Consider the following 26,017-nt stretch of genomic DNA (forward strand, 5'->3'; position numbering starts at 1 on the left):
CACAATTTCTTTAATTATCATGTATACAATTTACTCGTCTTTACTCATTTCAAAACGTTTTTAATCGCAGCATCACAGTCCTAATATCAATCAGGGTTGTCAGATTATTTTTCAACAAAATGCCAGTGGAAGACTCAAAAAATGCCAAAACACTCCAAAAAATGCCAAAGTCTGTTGACTCCCATCCCCACAAAGAAAACTACTCACTTTTGATAGACAATTTACTATCATATCCTGGTGGCTTGCGTGTTTTCTTTTCTTTTCTTTTCTTTTTTTTTTTTTTGAATTATACTTAATTTCCTGTTGGGGTAATTTTTTACCTACTGACTACTAAGTGGAGTGCTAAACCACTACACCACGGTTGAGAAAAGGTGTCATTTGAAGTATAATATACAAGAAAAGAAAATGCCAAATGAAAATGCCAAATGCCAAATGATTTTTCTAATGCCAAACGGTTTTCAAAAATGCCAGATTTTTGGAATCTGGCATTTAAAATGCCAAACTGGCAACCCTGATATCAATAAAGCAGGGTAGCAGTTTAATTCATGACATTAGTTTGAATTTCACACACTACACACTACACACCTCTTCGGGAATTCTTGATAGACCAATACAAAGTCCTTTGCTCTTAGACCTTTGTGATATTTAGGCCAAAGATCAACTGACTATCAAAATTTATATTAATCTTGACCATATTGATGCTGTGCGCTTCTTTTCCAACATCCGCCAGCTAGGTATAAACAACACATTATGATTATGTGTCAATGCGTGGTGTGGTGTGGTAACTCACTCTACTCTCTTGTCTAGACTTATTACGTAAGGCTAAGAAGGTCGTTAACTATAATAATATAAGTCGTATTAACTTTCTTTCTAGGCTAGAGTCTATCTAAAAATAATAAGGACTGATTGACTTCAACTTCGCTCCTTCTATAAGAATTCTTCACTTGAGATAATTGGTATTGTATTGTATTTGTATGAACAAACTAAAAATCAAATCGATGGTTTGGACTTGGTTATTGGTTGGGTGACTGTCTGTGTCTATCATCTAGATAGTCTGAATGTGGTGAATATATTTTCCCCTCCACAGCACGGTGAAATGCGGAATTAATACATTATTCATTAGGTATACTTAGTTAATCATGATTGTGTTTTAGAGATAAAAATCAAAACGTTTGAGTTTGAATTATTATTATTAGATTTGAAAGTATTGAAAGGTCTACTAATACTAAGTCTAAATGCTCTATCTAGTTGGTTCAATGTGTTATTCTTATATTTCGTGTGGAGTTGTCATCTTCATTTGAATTTCTCATCGAATTGTTCCTTTTTTCCCCTCCACCTCTTCTTTCGGCATTGGCACTTCAGCAGAGAGGTCCCTGCCACCATCTTGCTTTGTTTACCAGAGATGGGGTCACCACTTTGGCTGTTCTTATTGTGGCAGGGTTTTGTGCTTGTTGTTGGCTCGTCAAGTCCTAACGATAAGCTTAATGGTCTGGGTTTGAACCTAGTAAGCGCGCTATGGCTATCGCTGCCAGGTGCGCCACTCAATCACAATCTACACCACAAACAGGTCAGGTTTTATCTAGGGATGATTAAGAATAGCCTTAGGGTCCCTTAAAACTAATTATATTAATAACAAGTGAGTCAAGACAACAGTAACACCCAATACAATAATAACAATTCTATACAAAAGTTTAATTAGATGTTACAGGAAAAGATAGAATGAGTGAAAGTGAGAATGCAGATTATGAATTATATATATTTGACAATTTATTAATTATTATTCCTGTATTTATTTAATCTCAGTAAAAATGGTGAAAATAGCCTACCAAGCCAAAAAATTGTAATATCGCTTAACATGCATCATGTCTCGTTCTACATGTCACGTGTTGGTGTTGGTCAGCGACCCCTTTGTAAATAATAAGCACTTTGAACTCATTCGTGGATATTGCGCTGTATAAAAAAATGATAATAATTTTTTTTATTGTAAACCTCACAAATGCTCTGAGGAAAGTCTATCCAAACAGAGGACCTGACATGAGAAAACAAATCTTACTCCCCTCTCACCTCTCATACAAACTCTTAAAATAAATGATAAAATTCCCTTTATTCATCCTATAGGGGAAATTTGTCTCTAGGGTCTATTCCAAGGGAAAACTGGAATAACCCAGGTGTCAGCCGCAGTGCAGTGCCGCAAATTGAGCGAGGGCGAGGTGGCTTGCTCAAGGCCATACAGCGCAGCAGCAGGCGATCAAACTCGTTACTTTTCGGGTATGAAGCAAAGACTGTACTGCTGAGCCTGCTGCCCCAAAACCAAAAACCAAGTGACTGGTGCATCGCATACGACACTTTTTTTTGTTGTTGTTAAGTTGAAAGATTTGTGCATGATATCTGTAACTTCTATTCCATATCTATTGTGCAGGTACAACAATTTTGTACAACAAAAATGGCCAGCATCAAGACAAGAAAGCGATTTATGTATGCCATTTTTTCATGCGTATTTCTTCTCGGAGGAATAGAATATGGTAATTATTTTTTATATTTTTATTTGTTTTCTTCAAATATTATGTGAACATTCTGAGAATGCATTTATAATGTATTTAGTGTGTATCAAGAAGTTTTCTTTTAATCCCATTTTCATCAACTCTATAATTGGGTTTTGTATTATACTCAACAGTAATTTAAATGTTTTTCCACTTCCTGGTAAAAATTTATGATAAAGATACTTTAAATCTAAAAATATATAATTGTGTTAGTATTATGATGTGTAATAGCATACTCTTGAAATCATAATATTATGGTTATTGTGACAACTTTATTTCTAAAATGTAATTGCCCTGAAATTATATCTTATTTCTCTTCATTTTTGTCAAAAACTATAGCTGTGATATTACCCACACTTTGGCTTTATCTTCACAACACTTATGATGCACCAGGGTACATGCTTGGTGTGGTCTTGTCTGCGTATAGCTTGGCAGCATTTTTCTCATCTCCTATCATTGGGAGGTAAGTTGTTGCGTAAAGTGCTTTAAGCTTATTTAGTGGATATTGTACCATACAAATGCTCAAGTCATGTTTTGATCAATTTGCAATGTATTTGAGGCTATGCCATATCATAAAGGTTCTTTTTGTGGCGTTCTCCTCAAAAATACTGTAGTGATAAGTTATTTGTTAAAACTAATGAAGAAATATGTTTTTATCGGTTGAATAATATAAAATGAGCCAAAAACTGGCGATGTAGCTAAAAATAAATAGAAATAGTTTCTCCGAGGTTCAAAATAAATGTGGACTGAGTATCAACTTTGTACATACTTTTTCAATACTTTAAAAAGCTGATAATAAAAAGAAATGAAGTAAGTAGGAAAGTGCCAGAAGACAACAGAGAATAAAAACTTGCGGCAATGGGGACTCGAACCCGCGACCTTACTGGTACGAGTTACTGGCCTTTTGGCACTTTCCTACTTACTTTATTTCTTGTTATTATCCACATAAGTGCCTGCTCCACTCACTTTTCTGATTTAAAAAGCTATGCCTACTATAATTTTTAAGAGAGATCATCAGTTTTGGGTATATTTTCATTATTTTACTCAGAGAAACCTGGAAGCAAAATTTTTCATAAGTTTGTCGAAATGAGCTATAATTGGAGTCTTTTTGTTATAGAAATGCCCTTTTGGCATACCTCGTATATATGTTTTGATAGATATGTACACTTTTTAAGGCTATTTGTTTTTATCAGTGGAGGTCTTGATAGTTTGGTAAATTGTAGATAACTCGACTCATAATCAACGGGGCTATGTGGTCTTGTGGTATGACACTCGCTTTCGGATCGGAAGGTTCTGGGTTCGAGCCTCGCTCTGCGCATAGTTGAGGCCTTGGAAAAGGCACTTTACTCACATTCTCTCACCGTATTCAGGTGTATAATGAGTACCTGGCCGTTTACAGCGTTCTACATGTCACGTGTTGCTGTTGGTCAGCTTTGAGCACATTTAGTGGATGTTGCTCTATATAAAAGCTCACGTTAAAGGGGCAAATACCGATCCTGGGTGCAGATCAGTTTTTTTCTGACTCCCCTCTTCAACCCAGCACTGATTGAGTAGCTGAGTCTGTAAGATCTGATGGAAAGTACTGCATGATAGAATAGCGTCCTGTGAAATGGTTGCAAGCAATTGCCATTATCTGTCTAATGCTGCAGAAGCATGGATTAATATCAGATCCATGGGCCTTATGCCTCTAAAGCACTATTTTATTTAGCTGCTCGTATAGTTACAAGGACAAAGCCTTGGGACCATATTACTCTGGTCCTTAAGTCACTACACTGGCTTCCAATAGAAAAAAGAACAATAAACAAAATTGCATGTTTTGCTTACAATTGCTTTCACCATACATCACCTGAATGCCTTGTGAGGGAATATAAACCAACTCGATCTCTGCGATCCGGCAGTTCTTTGCTAATGGAGAAAAACATCCATTCAAACAGCATTTAAAAACCAATCTTTTTCATTCTGCTTATCGTGATTCTATGTGAACTTCGAACAAGATAAGTCTGTGACTCTTGTAGTGATTTTGTAGTCGAATGAATACACATGTGTGATACCAAAAAAAAACTAATGTGAGGAACCTCAAATAATAATAATAATAATAATAATAATAATAATAATAATAATAATAATAATAGTAATAATAATTTCTAATATTGTAATCTACTATTTAATTTTAATCTACTGTCATATTGAAATTCCCTTCCACAGGATTGTTGATAAAACAAGACGCACTAAAGCTGTGTTCATCACTTGTGCATGTTTTCAAATGGCTGGCAGCTTCTTGTACTTTGTGGGATTCTCGCAATGGCTTTGTGTGGCCAGTCGATTCATTTGTGGTATGTGTCATAGAAATGTCTTTTAGCACATGCATGCTATGGATACTTATGTTTCAGGGAATGACATAATCAGTCGGATTGTGAAAAGGTTTGAACTGAGATATTGCCAAGTTTAGTTAGAAGGTCATTTTTATCAAAAATGAGTTCTTGTCATAAATGACTGAATCAACCCTTTTTGAACATCTTCGGGAAATATCAAAGCTTAATTTCACTTCTAAATATATTTTTACAGCTAGTCAAGTTAAAAAGGATGAAATTTGAGCAAAGTTGCTGGATACCTTTCCCATTCACTTGATCATAACTTCACGAAAAATCACCCGATTTACTTCAAATAAAGATTAAAATGCTCTGGGAAGCACATTCTTTCAGAAAATGCAAAAATTGACACATATGAGTGCTTTTAAAACAATTTCGACCTAGATCTTACCCACACTGTATTGACAATACTTATGAAATAAGTTGGATTACTTTTGAAATTTATATACTTCCACTTGTATTATTTTAGGGTGTCAATAGCCACGATGTATTTCTTTCAGGTATTGGGGGAGCTGGGGAGGCTGTAGCTCTTGCAGAAGTTTCAAGGTACACGTCTGAGCAAGAACGGACGGGAATAATATCTAAATTGGTTTCTATACGGCAGATTGCACTAGTTGCAGGTTTGTTTGTTGTTTTTTTTGGGAGGGGATTTTTTTGTTTTTTGTTTGTTTGTTTGTTGTTTTTCTTTTTTTTTTCTTTTTTTAATTTCTTTCCTAAGATAAACAATTAGATTGCCCCATTTAACTCTTGTAGCCATTAAAAGCATATGAATCCAGAGTGCTTATTCTTACATTTTAAAGTACGTTCAACATGAACAATAGCTTCCTATGTCCTGTGTTATAAGATGCTGGTCTGTGTTTAAATTCATGTATTTGCTGCAAGATTGGATGTTTGACATAGTTTGGGGAGTCTTGTTTTTAATTTTTTTTTAAAAGCTGTTATAAGTTTAAAATAAAGATTTTTATAAAGTTGTTTTCAATATAATCAAGGCTTTGTCTGCTCTGGAGGTAATTCTTGCATTTATCAAATTTATTTCTTTTTTTCAATGATTTTTATTTTTTAATTATTAGTTTGTCTAAAATATTCGGTCCTGATGAAAGTTAAATTAAAGAAGTTTAATTATAAAACTTATAGACAATTAAGATCATTATGCACCTTGAGCTGTATCACGAGAAAGATGCAATATAAATATGTATTATTATGATTTATATGAATAAATAGGATATGTATATTTAACAATTCTTTTCTTATTTATACCGTTAATTATTTCTTTTTCACAGCTCCTGGGCTCAATCTTATTTTGAGGCTATTGCATTTCAAGATTGGACCTTTTGTAGTCAACGAATACACAGTGCCAGGGGTTGGTTTAATTTTATGTAAATTACAAATTTTTACACAACATGTAACTATGACCAAACTTTGAAAACCTAGTGCTTAAATAGACTCGTATCAAATAGGTATATTGAGTCAATATAGTGATGTGGAGAAGGTTTTTTAAAGGAGAAAAATCGTATATTTATTTTAAAATGATTTTCACTTTAAAATTAGAATACTCATAGCAATTGTCAGATGCTTTAAAAAAAAAGAAAAGCAATACAAAATATAAGCAAATGAATAGAATAAAGGATCATTTTAAGGTATGATGGGGAGTCCCGATAGCTCAATTAGTAGAGCACTCGTTTCGTCACATGCAAAAGGTCCCGAGATCGATCTCGGGTGAAGTCAAAGATTTTTTTCTGACCTCCTTATCCACCCAGCAGTGATTGGTTTGCTGTGTTTGTTAGATCTGGTGGAAAGTACTTTGTGAGACTGGCAATGGTAGCAATGATATTTCTTGCTATAGAAGCAGGGATAAACTCGGGCTCCATGGGCCTAATGGCTCTGAAGGACTAGTTATAAGGTGTGTTGTCATTTTGTGCAGCTATGTGGTCTTGTGGTATGACACTCGCTTTCTGATCGGAAGGTCCTGGGTTCAAGCCTGGCATGGCGTATAGTCCTTGGAAAAGGCTCTTTATTCACATTCTCTCACCGTACTCAGGTGTAAAATGAGTCCCTGGCCGTTAACAGCATTGTCTCTGTCCAAAAAAATTGTAATACCGCCTAACAGGCGTCATGTCCCATCCTAAGTGTTAAGTGTTGCTGTTGGCCAGGGAGCCCTTGTAGAGCACTTTGAGCATGTTTAGCGGATATTCTGCTTTATAAAAGCTCAATTGAGATTATCTTCTCCACTCTCTTCACAGGCTTTTATGACCGCGTTGTGGTTGGTGTTCCTGGTCCTGGTTGTCGTTCTCTACTCTGAGCCTCAAGATATTTATGACCAGGAGAATAAGACTTTGGAATCAAGTGGAATGAATGCAGATAAGCAGTTATCAAATGAAACGTCAGGTGTGTAGAAATAAAGATATGGCCAGCTCTAACAATTGTCACAAGCTTTGACTCTCATTAAGTTTGAAGGAAATATATGCTAGCCGATGTTTCACTTATTAAATCTTTCAATTTGTTGCGCATTTGGTTATATCAGTTTACCATCCAATTTAACCAATAAGTTATGATAAAAGGAAAATGATCTGAGGAGGGAAAGTGAAGGATTTTAAAACCAACATTTTGAAGAAAATGTGATAAAAGATATTTTATTTTTGCTTAGAAATGTATGTAAGTAATCAAATTGAAATTCACCATATCAACCCTAAAGAAAATTTTTAAGTGGTAATTCTGATGAATAAGATAGAGAATGTGTTTTGGGGTGATGAAGATTTTTCCCCCTCCCATAAATATGCAGATTGTTTGTTGTTTGTGGCAGGTCTAAATTAGCTTTGCAATATTGATGATAAGTTTCCATAAATGTTTGTTATTTTATTGAGTTATGTAGATTATAGAGTGAAATCGTGTACAAGGAAGGATGTTTTTCACAAGTCCAAGGAAATTTCTTCTTTTAATTAGTTATCTGAAGTCATAATTTTGAGTCTTGTTGTATAATTCGATTGGACTGAAAAGGATACAAGTTTGTTTTGTTTGTGATGCTAATCTCCCATATACATATAATATCATTTACTCATCATGTCATGTGATATTTATGATGATGTTAAGATACTACATAACAATTAAGACTTATTTACTTGTCATATTTATTTATCAGGTGATCTTTATGATGCTGTTAAGATACCGCATGACAATTAAGACTTATTTACTGATATTTATTTATTTATCAGTTGATCTTTATGATGATGTTAAGATACCACATGACAATTAAGACTTATTTACTCATATATTTATTCATCAGGAGATCTTTATGATGATGTTAAGATATCGCATGACCAAAGCCGTGGTGTGCAACAAAATGGTTTTGACAACAATGGAGTTCTATCAACCAGGAATGAGCTTTCCTCCTCTCCAAACCTCAAAATTTATCATAACGATAACCAACCCAAATCAGAAATAGCAACACCCACCAGTAATTTGCTTGAATCCTACGAAGTCATGGCCTCTGCTGAGAGGTTCATCTGCTCTTCAGAACTCAATAACCACGAGGAAGCGGTGCAGCATTGTCAAATACTAGATGCAGGCCCTGCGGACTCCTGGAGCTTGATGGATGATGAACAAACTCCTTTTCTTCCTGACACGTCGAATGAAAGACTTGATTCGGATGTTTGTCCAAATGTAAATATTTAGTTTGCATTATCAATACTACTGTTAATGAGTGTCATTGAGATTTGATTTTCCGCTATTCTGAAATTTACTTGCTAAAATTGAATCCAGAAACACACATAACTTTTAGTGGAAGGTAAATTTGGCGTTAGTTGCTGAAAAGCACAGATGTCCACATATGAATCTTACGAATTTTTCGTAATTTTACGAATTTCATGGCCAAATACGGAATTTTATGGAAAATTACGAATTTTTAATTCTTAGTAATACTTAAATGATAATGAAAATAATAATAATAATAATGATAAGAAGAAGAAGAACAACTACTACTAATATTGTGGTTGTTTATACACAATTTCAGAAATTACGAATTTCCTTGTCAAATTACAAAAAATTGACATTAAAATTACTAAATTTGAAGTTTTCAATTTGGTAAGTGTGTCCAGCATTCAAGGATGACATTTGTAAGTGGTGGAAGGTTATATCTTCCTCGTGTGAGGTTTAATCTTCTATTTACAATTTGTTATTTTTTAGTTATCAATATTTATATTGTTAATATTTATCCCTTTGGGTGTGAATTCTGTGCCCGTTACGGTTTATGGTTAGAATAGGTACTTTGGTCAAAAAAAAATTTTAATTGGATTAAGCTCAATGAAACCTTTTTCATCATAAAGTGCTTTTCAACACGATTGTAATGATACAAAAATGTTTAAATCAGATGAGCAGAAGAAAAGTTATTTTAGTTTACAGGCTGAAAAATGTCCTTCTATTTGCCTTTATTATTTACTGACAGACTTTGTGACCTGAAACTGTTGCATTTCTGGTAGTAACAGCCATTTGGATTTCAAAACAAGGATTTTGCTGGAGCGAATTTCACGGATGCAGTTTACAACTTTGCCCTGAATTCAATTTTATTTTTTTATCACGGGAATTTTGATTTACAAATTTCTAATTTTTTAATTATCCAAAGCTAAATTATACCCTATTTTATCCACGATCAAAAGATATACTAAATTAATATTTATTTACACATAAACAACACCAACGACAGGGTAATTCCTTCTGAAGAAAATAAGACATAAATCATTAATATCCATTCATAAACAAAAAATATATGGAACTTTTTTTGAGACCCATCACTCAAAGGTCCAAAAAAAATCGGGTCACAGCCACTAGGCCATTTATCAGCTCATTGCTGGAGTGCCAAATGGACGTTTACCAAAGTACCTAGTCAGAACTTAGTTTTGTATTTTCTAATTTTGCCAATCAAGAGAGATAACTCAGTTTGGTAGAAAACTCACTTAACACACAAAGGGACTGAAATCTATCCCAGGTGAAGTGGAGATTCCAGCTGTGATTGGGTAGCTGGCTCTGTTAGAGCTTTCTGATAAACTTAGTGTCCTATCCAAACTGTAGCAAATAATTGTTCTTGTCTATTTCAATTTATAAACTGAGATAACTCTGGCTCCATGGGCCACATTGGTCTGAAGAACTTTTTTTTCTCCTTTTCTTTTTTTTTGACAATCGATTTGCAAAAACTGAGTAATAAATGTCACACTGGAATCAGATAATTTCAGTATTTTGTTTTCCTTGGAAAATTGTTAATCTCAACTCGTTGTTATTGATCTCTCTTCTTTTTCTCTCAATAAATTCAGTCTGCCAATGATAACTATATCAAGAACCACATATCACACATAGACGACGTGATTGTAAGGGAAGGCAAATTTGGATTTTTTTGCAAAGGTAATTTGTTTTACTTTATAATGGTCTTACTCCAATTTTTAATCTATTCTTTGTACAAACTCACTCACTCACTCAATCCCATCATCGGGGGGACATGCAGGATGCAGGCTTCATAACCTCACGCCATTCATCACTGTCTCTGGCCTTTTCCAGTAGACTTTTGAGATCCAGGCCTGTCCACACTTTGATGTTGTCTTGCCATAGTTTTTTCTGTCTTCCTCTTCTCTTCTGTCCCTCTACAGTGCCCTGCATGACAGTCTTGCACAGATTATCATGGTGGACAGTGTCTGAACCATGACAATTTCCTTCTTTTGACTATTGACAACAGTGATTCCTGTTCTCCTGCTTGATTCTCTACCTCTTCTAAAATATCTTTATTATTCCTGTGCTCCAAATAAGGAACTCTCAGGATTTTCCAAAAGCTCTTATTTTGAAAAGAACAGATTCACTTTTCTAGTTCTGCTGAGTGTCCAAGTTTCATGCAAATATTAAGTTTGTAAAGTTTGCATGATCTTGGTACATGTGAATTAAGAATACTTTGATCTTTGAATACCCTAATTGAGGATTGTACAGTAGTATGTACTATTTTTGGCCCATTTGGCACAATGATAAGTTAGTTTCATCAGATTTGATGTTGTTAACACATTTCAGTAAAACTAAATTTCTTGAAATTGTTGTTCCAGGGTGAGAAGGTCTTGAGTTTGAGTCCCACTTCTGGCACTTCCGTTTTATTTAATTATTTAATTAACTTTTTTATTAAATAAAAAAAAATTCTCCTCTCTCGTTTTTATTATTCTTTCAGCCTCGTCTACTATTTTCCCTCGCTATTTTTTCTCCTGTCATCTCTTGGTTGGTCTGCCCTTCTTTCTTTTGTGTTATATTTTGGCAAGATTATTAACCTTTAATTTCTGGGTTGGGTTCCTGACCTCCCATAGTGTCTTTGTCTTGGGAAGAGATAACTTGGTTTTGTCCTGACCCTGGCTGCGAGGGAAGTAGTCAAATGTATAATTATAGTTTTTGGAGATGATATTTTTGTTCCTTGTAAATCATCTCTCTGTTATGTACTTTATTATTTTTTAACTTTCACATATATAGTGATTTGTAAATATTTGAGTGTGTTCCTCTTAATGGGGACCTGTGCTTATGTCTGTATGAGACTTTAGGTGATCTCAAACTAAGAACATTGATAGTCTGCTCTTGGAATCTGCATCTGTTCCCTATTTGAGCCCTTCACCTTAGTCTTACTTTTTCTTGTGTGCTTTCAATTGTAAATCTATAACTTTTTTGAATATCTTATTGTTACTAGCGCTGATAGGACCTAAATGTGTTGCAAGCACGGTAAAACCTTTTAAATCAAACAAAAACAATATCCTCTTATTTGCTCACATTGACAAAAATAGGAATATTTTGTCTGATGGATTAGCTATATTTCTTTATAGAATTCTTAAATGATGGCATCTTACAGGTCTGTACAGTGGCCATAGTTTTTAAATATTTTTAGAAAACCTGCATTATTCTTAAAACAAGAAATGAAGTGAGTAGGAAAGTGCAGAAGACAAAAGAGAATAACATTTTTGCGGCGGCGATGGGGGTTCGAACCCGTTAACTTACTGGTTCAACAACTCCGCCTGGCCTGGGGAGAGTGTGACTCTACCGTGTGAACTATCCGCCGCTCCAAAAACAATAAGTAAGGTTGTCTGTATTGTGTTGAAATACTTGTGAATCAACAAACACACATTGTATGGTCTGAAGTTTCTTTTCAAACTTGAAATAACTTTGGTACGAGTTAATAAGGAATTCATTTAATTTCTAATATTGCATCTCTTCTCACAGAATACATTAAAGACAATGTCATGGCCATTTTAACTCTTCTGTTTTGCGTCATGTTTACACAGATTGCTCTTGAGGTAAATGACTGTTTACTTATCCAAACCAGCAATCTGCTGAGCTCTAGCCTTTTTGCTTTTGTGCGACGTGTACATATATGCAGGTCTGACATCCGAACACACCTACGGGCCTAGTTCAACATTGTTGTAATGGACAATATTTGGCGTCATTTTTGGAGATTTCCATTACAACAATGAGCCCATAAGGAATTGGGTTATCATACCTGCAAATAACTGCACATCAGATTTTAGTTTTATGTAATGAGCGAGAGGCTAAAGTTCAGCTGGTCACAGTTTTGTAATTGTTTATATGTTTAGTTTGCAGCCATAATAAATACAGAATAATTCCATTTATTCTATTGCTGTCATTAATGATTTTTGTTAATTGAAATATACAGTAGATTCCAATTAAGATAAAAACCCAGACTGTAATGAATTGTTTTCTTGGACTCTGCTCCAAACCCCCGAAACATGTCTCAATTTTCTTTCACAATTATCTATATCAGTGTGCCCTTAAATCCCCCCCTACTCCCATGGTGGGCAGGAGGTCATGCTGTGTCTTATATCCCCTTATATCTGTTTTCCGAGCTGCTTTCTGTCTTTGTCTTGGAATGGGATCACTTCATTTTGTCACAGCCCTGGCTGGAGTTCTTGACTGGGAGGGAAACTGTCAAATGTATAGTTATAGTTTTGGGAGATAATTTTTTGTTCTCTTGTAAATAATCTCTCTGTTATGTATTGTTAGTTATGTTTTATGTAAACATCTGAGTGTTTTCCTGTTATTGGGATCCTGTACTGATGTCTGGATGATGCTTTAAGGTGATCTCAAACTAAGTACATTGGTGGTATTGTGCTCTTGGAACCTACATCTGTTCCCAATTTGAACCAATTCCCCTTTGTCTTAATTTTTCTTGGGTGCTTTGATTGTAAATCTAGAATATTTTGACAATCCATTTTCTGCTTTTTACTGGCACTGATATGACCTAAATGTGCCGCAAGCGTCATAAAACCCTTAAAAACAAAAACAAAACAAATCCTCCCTTAAACACCCCATTTTTCCATTTTTCTCAATAAAGCCACCACTTTCACTCACCACTATTGATAATTTGATAAATGAGAAGCAGCTGTTTTAATAAAATATTAATGATAGTAACATTAGTGGCCGAATGAGCTTAAATATCTTGAGGAGATTGGAATTTAATTTAAAACTATTCTTCTCATCACAGGCTATGTGTACTCAAATCTCCTTGGAATATTTGGATTTTGGAGAGCTTGAAAACAGTCTATTGTACTGTGTCTGTGGAGCTGAGGTAGGTTTTATATATGAGGCTGTGTCCAAAAGGTCATATTCATGAGGTTCCCCACAAAAATACTCTAAAACTAAGTTATTTGGAAAAACTAAGGAAGCGATTCATCTTCAACAGTTATTCTGTGCGGCTATGTGGTCTTGTGGTATGACACTCGCTTTCGGATCAGAAGGTCCTGGGTTCGAGCCTCGCTTAGTGCATAGTTGAATCCTTGGAAAAGACTCTTTACTCACATTTTCTCACTGTACTCAGGTGTAAAATGAGTACCTGGCCATTTACAGCATTGTCTCTGTCCGAAAAAATTGTAATATCGCCTAACAGGCGTCATTTCTCGTTCTACATGTTACATGTAAAGCGCTTTGAGCACGTTTAGTGGATATTGCACTATATAAAAGCTCAATTGAAATTAATTATTCTGGATTAAATGATTAAAAATAAACCAACAAACTGACAATCTGGCAACAAAAGTACAATAGCAATAGCTTTTTTAAGTGTCCAAAAATTGGGGGCAAAGCTATCAACTCTGTCCACACTTATTTGAATCGTTGAGAAACTATTTCTGCTACTCTATTGGTGCTGGATCGACTGTTTTTGGTTTATTTAACCCAGAATAACTGATGAAGATGAAGAGCTTTTTTTGGGGTTTTAAAATTATTTTTCAGATTACTTAATTTGGGGGTATTTTTGTGACAAATTCCATTCACGATTATGACCTTTTTTGGCTCAGCTTCGTGTCTATATTTTTAAAATTATGAAAATATAATAGCATCTTGAGAAAGTTAATGCTGCAGCAATGGGAATACTTCAAGTTCCATTCTCATTTAAGTCAAAGGGATTTTTGAAAAAAAATTGAAAACAGGTCCCATGAATTCTGTTAAAATGTAGTGAATAGTAAATTAAATTAAATTGAGCTTTTATACAGTGCAATATCCACTAAATATGCTCAAAGTGCTTTACAAGGGATCCCTGGCCAACAGCAACACTTAACATGTAGGACGAGACATGACGTCTGTTAGGCGATATTACAATTTTTTCAGACAGAGACAAAGCTGTTAACGGCGAGGTACTCAATTTACACCTTACGGTGAGAGAATGTGAATTAAGAGCCTTTTCCAAGGACTCGACTATGCGCAGAGCAAGGCTCGAACCCAGGACTTTCCGATCCGAAAGTGAATGTCATACCACTTGACCACATAGCTGTCCAAGGCTCTAAAAATTTGATCGGATCCGTGAAATTCTGTATTTTCAGATATTTTTAGTTGTTCGCAGCTGTACTGTGATTAAGTGCAGGGCCATTTTTCCAGTTAGTTCTGGTTTCCTGTTAATATGAAGCAAGATGATTTCCTCATTCAATGTTGATGATGATTATGATAATGTTTCAGGGAATATCAAACACCACATTTATAACTACAAGTTTAACTAGGTTGCAAACGCTTGGTTTTCATGTATATTTTAGTTAATAATAATAATAATAATAATAATAATAATAATAATAATAATAATAATAGACTCTTAGAGAGCGCACATTATCCTCAACCATGAGGCTCTTGGCGCTTAGTTGTTTTTTTCAATTGACATAACATTTTGCATCTAACCATATTTTACACTTTGAGTGTTCTCAAATCAATCTATGCTTTCCTAGTTCGTTATATTAATTAAACGCAATTTTTAAAAATGATTTGTTCAACCAGTGAATTAAATAATTGTGTTGTGAAAAAAAACTGCCTTAAAATAACCCTTGAATTTTTAAATCTTGTAATAATGAAATATAATTATTATATTTACAGATCGTCGTCGTCTTTTTCATTGTGTCTGTGATGAGTAAATATGTAGCAGATAGGAACATGATAATCTTTGGCGGGGTCCTTCTTCTAGCCTCCAATATATGTCTGCTTCTCATCCTGCCAAATGCTCCCAAACGTAAGTTGTTTTTATTTTCTTTTTGAATTTAAAAAAAAAAAAAATTTTAACTTGTTTTTTTTGTGTGTTTTTTTAGGTTTTTTTTTACTTCATTTAAAAAAATAATATTTTCTCTTTTCAGCACGATTACAATCAGCTATATTAAGATTTGAGGAATTGATATATATCAAGATCATTATTTCAGCTGAATGTCTCGTTTTCTTTTTTAGTTTTTTAATATTTCAATATTCCTTTTTCCTGTTAATTGGGCTTATCGTGGTAATCAAAAGGGTTTTCCGTTGCCTTTGTGGGGTAAATATTTTTCATTTAAACTATTAGATGCTGTAGATAAATGTTCTGGTATTGGCAATTGACAGGTTTAAGGCACTTAAGCCTAAATAAAACACTCAAAGCGCTGTACAAGGGGTTGCAAGCAAAGAGCAATGGCCAGGTACCCATTTTACACATCTGCACGGTGAGAGAATGTAAATTAAGAGCCTTTTCCAAGGACTCAACTATGCGCCGCTCAGAGCAAGACTCAAACTCTGGACCTTTTGACCTGACGATGAGCGTCAGACCACAAAACCACCTAGCCTACTTGGTAGATCCTTCATAAAGCTTATAATATTAATATAATAGATTGGTTAATTTTGATCTCATTACAGATGATCGTTCCCACAACTTGTTGCCCATGGCGATAGCAATCGTAGTGGATGTGCTAAGTCTGCCATTTTTGTTTGTATGTTCCACTTCCTTGTATTCCAAAATGACACGCAGGGAAACTCAAGGTAAGCTTCGCATGATGAACCTTAGATTTAGTGAGGAAAATTATATTCTCTTTTTATTTTATTCATCTTTGAGCTTCTCTTTTTTTTTTCTTTTTTTTTTTTAACCTGATTGATAATGATTATAATGATGATGATAATAATAATAATAAGAAGAAGATAGAGAAGATAATAATAATAATAAGAAGAAGAATAATGATGATGATGATAATAATATAAGCATATTTTTAAAGTCCTTTTTGTCAAAACCTCAAAGCACTTAAAACCCCAACCAGACATTGTTTACACAGAATACAATAACACTACGGGACCAAATCAATCAAAATCGAAACAATAAGAGCCTGATCAAGGCATAAAATAAAAACATCAATACATAAGTCACATAATATACAAGTCAAAGTGATACTAAGCTGCTAGAAGCTGTGGACTGTAAAAAAGTAAAAAAACAAAAATGAATATAACAGCTTTAAAAAAAAGAACAAAATACCAAACACAACGTTTCTGGCTCAAAACTCTTCTTCAGCCTACAAAAAAACAAACTATAAAGACAAATATATAACTAAATTCCAGATTGACGACAGAGAAATGTTGTAGGTCCTCTCTCTTTTAGAAAAATCTTGGAAAGTAATATGCATTTAAAAATTCAGTCAATTAAATATTTAGTGAAAAGAAATGTTTTCAGGCATCTTTTGAAAATATCTTATAGAGCTCGAAAATCTTACAGACTTTCATGATTTTTACAGAAATGTCATATTCATCCAAGGCAAAGATAGATAATTGTTCTATTCAAATTCAAAGCAATTATGAAAAAGAAATAAAATTCCCATTTTTTCATCTCCAAGGGGAAATTTGTATTTAGAGTATATTTCAAGGGAAGACTGGAATAACCCAGACATCAGCAGCAGTGCAGCGCTGCAAAGTGGGCTAAGGTGGTGGGACTTGCTCGAGGCCACTCAGTTTAATAGTTTATGTATGTAGCTCTATCTCTGCAGTTTCATCATGCTCATTGTGCTTCATAATGCTTAAGCGTTTCCAACAGCAGGTTTCATGGAACCAAATATCCATTTCATGCAGTTCAAATTGCTTGTGAAGGAACCTTTTTTGTACTAGCACTCTAACATCAGTCATTGCTTTTAGCCAGGTAACCATTGACTCCTGAGTCCTGGTGTGTGGTCTGCATGTTTTAAATACTCTATCCAAGACGGCAAAGCTGAGACCATATCTTTTTAATCACTGTCACAAACACCACAAATTATATTGATACAGACACCTCCATTCAGTGACGTTTTGGATATAACAAAATCCATCCTTAGTTTTGCCAACGTTGTTGTTTTTTGGTGATTGTTCAACTTGATATTAGATATTAGACTTTTATCTTCTAGAACAATTCAAGGTCTAGGCAGTTTTTCCAAAGATAAAATGTCATGATATGAAATGTCAAAAAAAAAGAAAAAATACCAGTTGCTCTAAAGAGATGACAACTTTCCCACATTTAACAACTATGTTGGATTGGATTTTGGAGTTGAGGAAGAAAAAGGAGAAAGAAAGAAATATTTTCTTTTCCTTTTGCCTAGATGAAAAGTTGTTGCTTAAAAGATTCCTTTAAATCTTTATAAATTCTCTGTTAATGAAATATGTAGATTTATGTGGCAGAAGAAATGCCAATAGAAAAGTCGAAATGCTAAGTTAATTTTTCAACGTAAAGCGATATTTGTTGGGTATTTTAATGGTTTTTTAAAATATTATTTTATTTAGCATTAAAGGTACTAGAACGACAACCCTTTAATTATATTTGTTGGCTGCATAGGTGATTTGGAGTATTAAACCGAAGCTAAATCCCTTTTTCGGCTATGTGGTCTTGTGGTATGATACTCGCTTTCGGATAGGAAGGTCCTGGTTTCGAGCCTCGCTTGGCGCATAGTTGAGTCCTTGGAAAAGGCTCTTTACTCACATTCTCTCATCGTATTCAGGTTTAAAATGAGTACCTGGCCGTTAACAGCGTTGTCTCTGTCCGAACCAATTGTAATATGTAATACAGGTGTCATGTCCTGTCCTACATGTTAAGTGTTGCTGTTATCCAGGGACCCCTCGTAATGCACTTTGAGCACGTTTAGTGGATATTGCGCTTTATAAAAAGCTCAATTGAGCTCAATTATTTTTTATTATAGATAAACATCACAGTGATAGTATTCATTTTGTTTGAATTAAAATAGATTTAGGTATATAAAGTGAGTTCAATAAGAATAATGCATTCCATTCCCCAGGTTTGAGTCAAGGTCTGCGTCGTGCCATTGTGGGCCTCGGTACCATCATGGCTCCTCTGTGGGCCTCTTCTGTTGTGTCAAGACCCTACCTTGTTCTCGGTGTTCTCATAGGCGTCCAGTCATTGGCCATGGTGAGTTTTAGATTTAAAAATTATTTAATTTTTCTCAAAATCTAATAAATCTCATACACATACCCATAGATTTATAAATAGTAACAGATAGGCTAAGCCCCGGGGGCGATAATATCACACACCGTGGAAGCTCGCCATTAGCTACAAGACCCTCGCTCGCTTAGTTCAGGTGCGCTTATTAACAGACATCATACCAATATGTCTGTCTCTCTCTCTCTCTCTCTCTCTCTCTCTCTCTCTCTCTCTCTCTCTCTCTCTCTCTCTCTCTCTCTCTCTCTCTCTCTCTCTCTCTCTCTCTCTCTCTCTCTCTCTCTTTTTTTTTTTTTTTTTGCATTGGCCTCCTAATCAAGTCAACAATTATAGCTATAAAGTAAACGAAATCATATAGAAAACAATTACTCATTACTCATTGTTATTTATCAGTAATTGTTGCTGAAATTAAAGAGAGAAGGAGTAAAGAGAGAGTGCTGCAGTATGAGCTCAACTGTAGCTACTTGTCTTAATCCGACATCATATCATAACAGGGTCACAGCTTGTAATAATGATACTACTACTACTACTACTACTACTACTACTACTACTACTACTTTCGGATCGGAAGGTCCTGGGTTCGAGCCTCACGCTCGGCGCATAGTTGAGCCCTTGGAAAAGGCTCTTTACTCACATTCTCTCACCGTACTCGGGTGTAAAATGAGTACCTGGCCGTTAACAGCGTTGTCTTTGTCCGAAAAAATTGTAATATCGCCTAACAGGCGTCATATCCCGTCCTACATGTTAAATGTTGCTGTTGACCAGGGACCCCTTGTAAAGCGCTTGGAGCACATTTAGTGGATATTGCGCTATATAAAAGCTTTTTTTTTTTTTTTTTTTTTTACTACTACTACTAATAAGAATAATAGCAATTTCTTTACTAAATTTATCTCAATGGGTATGAGAAATCAGTGTATTATATAAATGGAATGAAGTGAGTAGAAAAAGTGCAGAAAACAAAAAAGGATTCGAAGCTTTTGTGGCAATGGGAGTCGAACCCAAGACCAGACTATTACAGCATTTCTATCTGGCCACAAGAATGACACTCTGCAATCGAGGATATCCACCATTTTTGTAAAAAAGGAGTTTCAAACAAAGTAACTACACTTGAACCCCTCCTGTGGCTTCTTGAGGATATGAGATCAACACATCAAACACCACGAAATGTTATCAGGGAGCTAGCAGTTAAGCTTATGAGCTCTATTCTCAACACAAACGTATAACACAAAATTGATTGAGACATTGAGTAAGCTCTGATATATGACTTCAAGAAGTTGCGAGAGAGACTTAAGATAGTTACTTTGATTGAAACCACTTTATTTTTGAGTCAATTATACCAGGCAAAGGTACCGTAACCATCAGGTTGAGGGTTCGACTTTCCATCGCTGTTTTTATTTGCTATTCTCTTCTGGCACTTTTCTACTCACTTCTTTTCTTGCTATTATCAACATTATAAGTGCCTATTATATAAAGGGTAGCAAGTGATTGACATGATCATTTTGTGGGCTCTAAAGCGGTGGTAATGATAGAGAACATAGACTTTCCTCTTATTGCTATTTCTGTTTACCCCTTACAGTCAATGTGTTTAATGTCCTACAAACGTTTGAAAGGCCTGGAACAAGAAACACCGATTTCCCAACCACCAACTCCAAAACCAACCGACCACTCAGCAGTAACCAGGCCTACAACCACTTCAGCATATCAGTCCACGCAGTATAGGTCAATCGACAGCACAGATTCATTCGTTTCACAATATCCTGCTGTAAGATCCCATGAAACTGTTTAGTCATCATTTAAAGATTCACATGCATTATTTGTTTAATTTAACAAATATCAATGATCGCATCTCTTGCGTTTTCTTTTTTGACCACCGTTTATGAATGTGAATGGACCTTTGGATTTTATCGATATCCACAGCCGTTTAAATAGGGCCCAAACTTTCACTTTAGTTACTTCTTCCCTCACTGGCTACCGTCAAGTAATGTAAACAATCCACCGTCAGCCACGGTGATAACAGCTGTCAAGACGACGTGCACTGGCAATAAATTATGTCTGCAGGTAAATCTCATCGCTTTGAATTTCTCTCAGGCAGAGAGTAGTAGAAATTTCATAAAAATACTCAATTTTCTCAGCCCGTTGTGGACGCAGCATCTTTTTCATAATTTTCAAACATATATGGATACAAAGGCCAATTTTTCCTCTACAAGACGCAATTATTTTTATTTACATCATTAAATGATAAGTTTGTGTTTTGCTCTTTTGAATAATCAGAGTTTTTTTGGAAATAATTATTAAAATTATAAGTTTAAGAAATATTTAAAAATTCAAAATATCAAACCAACACTTTTTACCATCAAGTGTGAGGGATCAGAGATAAGTAGATAAAATTATCTTTCATATGATATATAATTTATTATGTAGATTCAGGGATTTAAGAATAGAGGGTGTGGAAAGGAATCTCAATAATTATTTTGCTACCAACAAAGAGGAAAATATTTCATGATCTTTTAGAAACCCAATAATAAAACTAGATAGTGATGATAAGAGACATTTATTTAATTTGATTTCATTGAATTTAAGCGGGAATTGTAGATATTTCTTAAATTTACTTATTTAAGTTCTGTTCAGGTCATGGAGAGACACACTGAAGACTGTCATCACACCAGTACAAATGAAATATGTCGAATTTGTTGTGAAAGAGTACAGAGCCGTGCTGAGAGGATTAAAAGACTCTAGACGTTATCAACAATTGACTATAAATATAAATGTGAAATTCTGACATATTTAAATATTTCAATTTGCGAGAAATGTATCTCACTGATACATAATTTAAAGAAATGCGATGCAGGTATTAATACCTTTGGTTCAATGAGAAAACTCTGAACAAGAAACAATACTTAATGAGGTGAATATGATCCTAATCTTTCACCAGTGATATGCTATATGCAGTCTATATGGCACACAAATTAAAATAGGTGCAAGTCAAGTACATGAAAAAAAATAATGGGCACGGATATCTCAAAAATAAGGTTATGAAAATTATAGGAACTCTTTAAGATTTTCTTAGTGGTTTAAATTGTCTTTAAATGAATGTCCTTATATAACAATTTTTAATGGAATTCTTATAATTCGTTGATTCTGGGATAAATATAAGTGAATCACATTTGACTATATTTCTGGTTTATTAAGAAATTTCTATTAAGACAATGCTGTGATTGGATTTCAATTTTACCGTACTCAAAATCCTTACTTTTACGTACAGGTGAACTGATATCTCAAAAACGCCCCAATCTACTGGTATAAAATTTATATGTCTACATTCTACAGATATTCAACATCATTTCCATTACCTTTGTTTTAAAATCTTAAGTGTTGAACATGTTAAAATATTCTCTTAAAATTTTTAATTCACTTAAATTTATGTATCAATTTCATGGGTTATCCCTCTTGCTTTTTAACAACATCATAATAATGATTAAATAATCAATGAAAACTCTGTTAATAAACTGATTTGTAGTATAAAAATATTTTTGCTACACTTAATAACGGCAATACTACATTAGTTTGAAATTCAAAAAAAATTGATCAAAACGGCGAAAAAATTGTCTCCCTCTCTTAGTGTAAAACTATGACTCATCATCACTAGACTGGCTAGATTTACCTGGCGAACTAAACTGAAAGCAATAAACGCCTGTGTATCTTGAGTTTCATGTGTCATTTGAATTTTGATATTTTGTATTAATTTCTACATATGGTGAGAAGTTGTCAATGATTTGGAAAATCGACTTAATTAATTTTTGATTTGCTCTTAGTTTTAAAATGGATATGGTATTGTCATACTAACCAAACTGTGTGATATATTTATTTTTTTAAATTACAACGAAGAGATGCTACCTTTTCTGTAAAATACATTTTAATTATTTCTCGGAGAGAATACTCAGTTTGTGCTGTGAGACTTGATTCTACACAAATGTGAGATTAGTTTGGTTATTCTGGATTTTATTTGGATGAATTCGGTTTCCCGCACTAAACAGATCAACAAGTTAATTACACATTTGGTACACAGTTCATATATCAAATGTGAATTTTCTTATATAAGTCATATTTATGGTGTATTGAACGATAAGTTTTTTCTTCTCCTTTTTAAATATTACAAATTCAATTTCTACGTTTTTTCTTTGATAATACATTGTGATCTATATTACAATGTTTAAATGCATTTAATATATCTTTGTTATGATATAACTGTTTCCTGGCATACTGGACCCACCCATATTCCTGTGTAACCTTTTCGCAATTTGATTTTCTTTTTCCTTTGTTGAATTATTTCAAATGGAAACAAAACACGACTGTGTGATGTAACATTTTTAAAACCACCAGTTATGCAGAGAGGTTATAAATACTCAGATTCCAGATTGATGTCAGTTTTAATTTTTGCAAGCCGGTTTGTCTGTCTCGTTATTTTGACAGTGCTGATGGTTTTCCGCAGACCTGTTTTTGGAGTCAGAGGAGAAATTTATTTTTTTCTGCCTTGACCTCAATTTCCATAATCTTCCACTGTTTCACTAGTTTTTGTTTTTTAAATAAGTTTTATTCACTTTTCAATTCATTGAATCTTTTCATAAATATTTGGCGAAGTCAAAATTTGTGCCTATACTTGTTGCGAGGTATTCTAAGTACATATTTAGTCGATATTTCTACTATTTTCATTGGAATAATCAATGTATCACATTGCAAGCAAAATTATTTGTTGACTAGTTGTCTACAACTACTTTTCTTTTTCAAACAGAGCCTGAATGAAAAGGAGATCTCCATTTTTAAAACTTGTTTCAGTGATTGCAGCAATATCTGAGTCTCATATAATCTCCATAGCTCTAAGAAATAAAAGAAAGGGGATTAACAAAATTGTTTAAATTTTTCTCCATTTTTAGTTTTTATCACCACCAGCACTGTTATATACCTCCTAGTCATAAAGTGATCTCCAAAACGTCTCATCCTGTGATGAGGAAAATTGTAGCATTTATGCATTAGTACCTACGTGATTTAACATTGTTGTAATGGCCATTATATGGTATTGGTATCACAATATTTCCCTCCCATAGTGGTCAGGGAGGTATTCACTGTCTTCTATCCCCCTATATCTGTTTTCCAACTTGCTTTCTGTCGTTGTCTTGGAATGAGATTACTTAGTAGTGTCCTCGTCCTGGCTGGGAGGGAAACAGTCAAATGTATAGTTAACTTTGGGAGATGATATTTTTTTCCTTGTAAATCATCTCTCTGTTATCGACTGTATTATTTTTCCTTTTATATATATATGATTTGTAAACAATTGAGTGTATTGCTCTTGGCAGGGACCTGTCCCTATTTGAGCCAATTCCCCTTTGTGTCCCTTATTCTTGGATTCTTTAATTGTAATTGTAGAGAAGAGAATTTTACATTTTCTTCCTTTTTACTGGCGCTGATATTACCTTAATTTGTTGCAAGTGCCGTAAAACCCTTAAAAACAAATTTAAGGTTTGAATTTGAAAGAAATTCTGTGTCGCCATGAAAGGGTTAATGATACCAAATCCTGAATTTAATTTTGTTTGTTAAGAAATGTCTTGTAGAATAATTTTCAGTTTGTTTTAAAGCTTTAATTCTAACCTGTGATGAGGAAAACTAGTATTTATGCACAAGTACCTACGTGATTTAACATTGTTGTAATGGCCAATGTATGGTGTTGATATTAGAGTATTTCCAATACAACAACGAATCCATGACAATGTGAGTTATTAGGCCTGTATATAATGGATTACTGCGTGCGGCTATGTGCACTTGTGGTATGACACTCGCTTTTGGATTGGAAGGTCCTTGGTTTGAGCCTCGCTCGGCGCACAGTTGAGTCTTAGAAAAAGGCTCTTTACTCACATTCTCTTACCATACTCAGGTGTAAAATGAGAATGTGGCCAATGACATCGTTGTCTCTGCCCGAAAAAAATTGTAATATCGCTTAACAGGCGTCATGTCCCGTCCTACATGTTAAGTGTTGCTGTTGTCCAGGGACCCTTGTAAAGTGCTTTGAGCATGTTTACGCTTTATAAAAGCTCAAGTTTAAGTACCTACTTAATTTTCTGTCTTCTTGATGGGTGAAAATGGCCGTTCACTATGGCGTCAGAACGAGAATTTTTTTACAGCATTTTTGTTATATGATTTAATAAAGCTTTAATATAGTAGGATATTTTTTGTCCTTTTGTGAATTTTTCTTTTTGCTTGTTTGTTTGTTTTGTCTCGATGACCACATTTTTAATGCCCCTCTGGCTACCCACTTTTTGGTGCAGGTTGATATTGTTTTTCCTATAAATACTGCCAGTCAATGTTAAAATATGAATTGAAAATAAATGATATTTTTATATATTTATATTTTATCATATTAAACCTATATTTTTAGTTTGTTTTTCTTAAAAGTTGTTTCAGAAGAATGTATAATTTGTACCAATTGCAATGTTATTTGATTCAACAAGACGATATCTGTCAGTGACATAATCATGACATAATCAGTCGGAAGGTTAGAATTTTGGATTTGCATTTTTTTTTTTTGGCATTTCTGAAAGAATGTGCTCACCAGAGTATTTTAATCTTTATTTGAAGTAAGTCGGGTGATATTTCATGAAGTTATGGTCAGACGTATGGGAAAAGTATCCAGCAACTTTTCTCAAATTTCATACTTTTTCAAATTGACTATCTGTGAAATTAAGCGTAGATATTTCCCGAAGATGTATGAAAAGGGTTGATTTAATCATTTATGACAAGAACTCATTTTTGATAAAAAATTGACCATCTAACTAAACTTGGCAATGTCTCAGTTCAAACCTTTTCACCATCCGACTGATTATGTCATTCACTTTAACATAGAAGAGAGAAACTTCAACACTCCATGTCAATCTTATGTCATATTATGATGATCCAGATTTATAGAAGTTAGTTTAGAATCAAAATCATGAAAAATCTGAATTAGATTAATAAAGAAAATTAATTAAAATTTATAAACAGCTAAAGAAAAGAAAAAAATTGAAAATTTTTGTCCCTCTATTCATTTTGACTTTAAATCTCTCGAGTTCATATGCAGGGAAAATCGTACAAATTTGTTTGGTTTATCCATGCATATGAACTCGAGAATGTTAAATTCATTATCATCTGTTTTGGTCACAAAAATGTTTTGAATTAATAACTTGACACGCCTATGTGTTGTGGTAATAATTAGTAATTCAATTTGCCTTTTGATTACAATTCATAATTCCAGGCACTGGAGATTACTTGGGAGTTTTCCTCAAATGAAGAATGGGATGTATATTATTTTACTCTCGTATCGATCTCTTTTCCAACTAAACTAAGTCATTTTTATTTTAAGTCATTTTAAATTTTTAATTCTCATAAGTAGG

The 26,017-nt window shown here is 34.1% G+C and overlaps 1 protein-coding gene across 3 annotated transcripts; it reads left to right on the forward strand.

The window, feature by feature from the left end:
- Window positions 1-550: 550 nt before the first annotated feature.
- On the forward strand, window positions 551-25,646 carry LOC144970462 (uncharacterized). Of its 3 annotated transcripts, none has more exons than XM_078910129.1 (15): window positions 551-734; window positions 2,420-2,522; window positions 2,880-3,003; window positions 4,746-4,873; window positions 5,410-5,529; window positions 6,190-6,269; window positions 7,150-7,294; window positions 8,190-8,566; window positions 10,210-10,297; window positions 12,131-12,204; window positions 13,410-13,493; window positions 15,278-15,410; window positions 16,055-16,177; window positions 18,439-18,569; window positions 20,176-25,646. In XM_078910129.1, the coding sequence occupies exons 2-15, from the start codon at window positions 2,444-2,446 to the stop codon at window positions 20,383-20,385; spliced, it is 1,896 nt and encodes a 631-aa protein (XP_078766255.1). In that variant the 5' UTR covers window positions 551-734; window positions 2,420-2,443; the 3' UTR covers window positions 20,386-25,646. The 3 variants fall into 3 exon arrangements, with proteins under 3 accessions (XP_078766255.1, XP_078766257.1, XP_078766256.1); XM_078910130.1 differs by having other exon boundaries at window positions 719-816; XM_078910131.1 differs by lacking the exons at window positions 18,439-18,569; window positions 20,176-25,646 and having other exon boundaries at window positions 626-734; window positions 16,055-16,385.
- The last annotated feature ends 371 nt before the right edge of the window (window positions 25,647-26,017 follow it).

Source organism: Berghia stephanieae, chromosome 4 (genome assembly GCF_034508935.2).
Source record: "Berghia stephanieae isolate SIO BIC M18660-M18661 chromosome 4, UCSD_Bste_1.3, whole genome shotgun sequence".
Lineage (NCBI taxonomy): Eukaryota > Metazoa > Mollusca > Gastropoda > Nudibranchia > Aeolidiidae > Berghia > Berghia stephanieae.

What these genes read in the sequence shown, in the direction of transcription:
- LOC144970462 (XM_078910129.1), top strand. Translation starts at nt 2,444, where the DNA reads ATGGCCAGCATCAAGACAAGAAAGCGATTTATGTATGCCATTTTTTCA. An exon ending in TCTCGGAGGAATAGAATATG is followed by an intron (nt 2,523 to 2,879) that starts GTAATTATTTTT and finishes CAAAAACTATAG; the next exon opens with CTGTGATATTACCCACACTT. An exon ending in GGCCAGTCGATTCATTTGTG is followed by an intron (nt 4,874 to 5,409) that starts GTATGTGTCATA and finishes TATTTCTTTCAG; the next exon opens with GTATTGGGGGAGCTGGGGAG.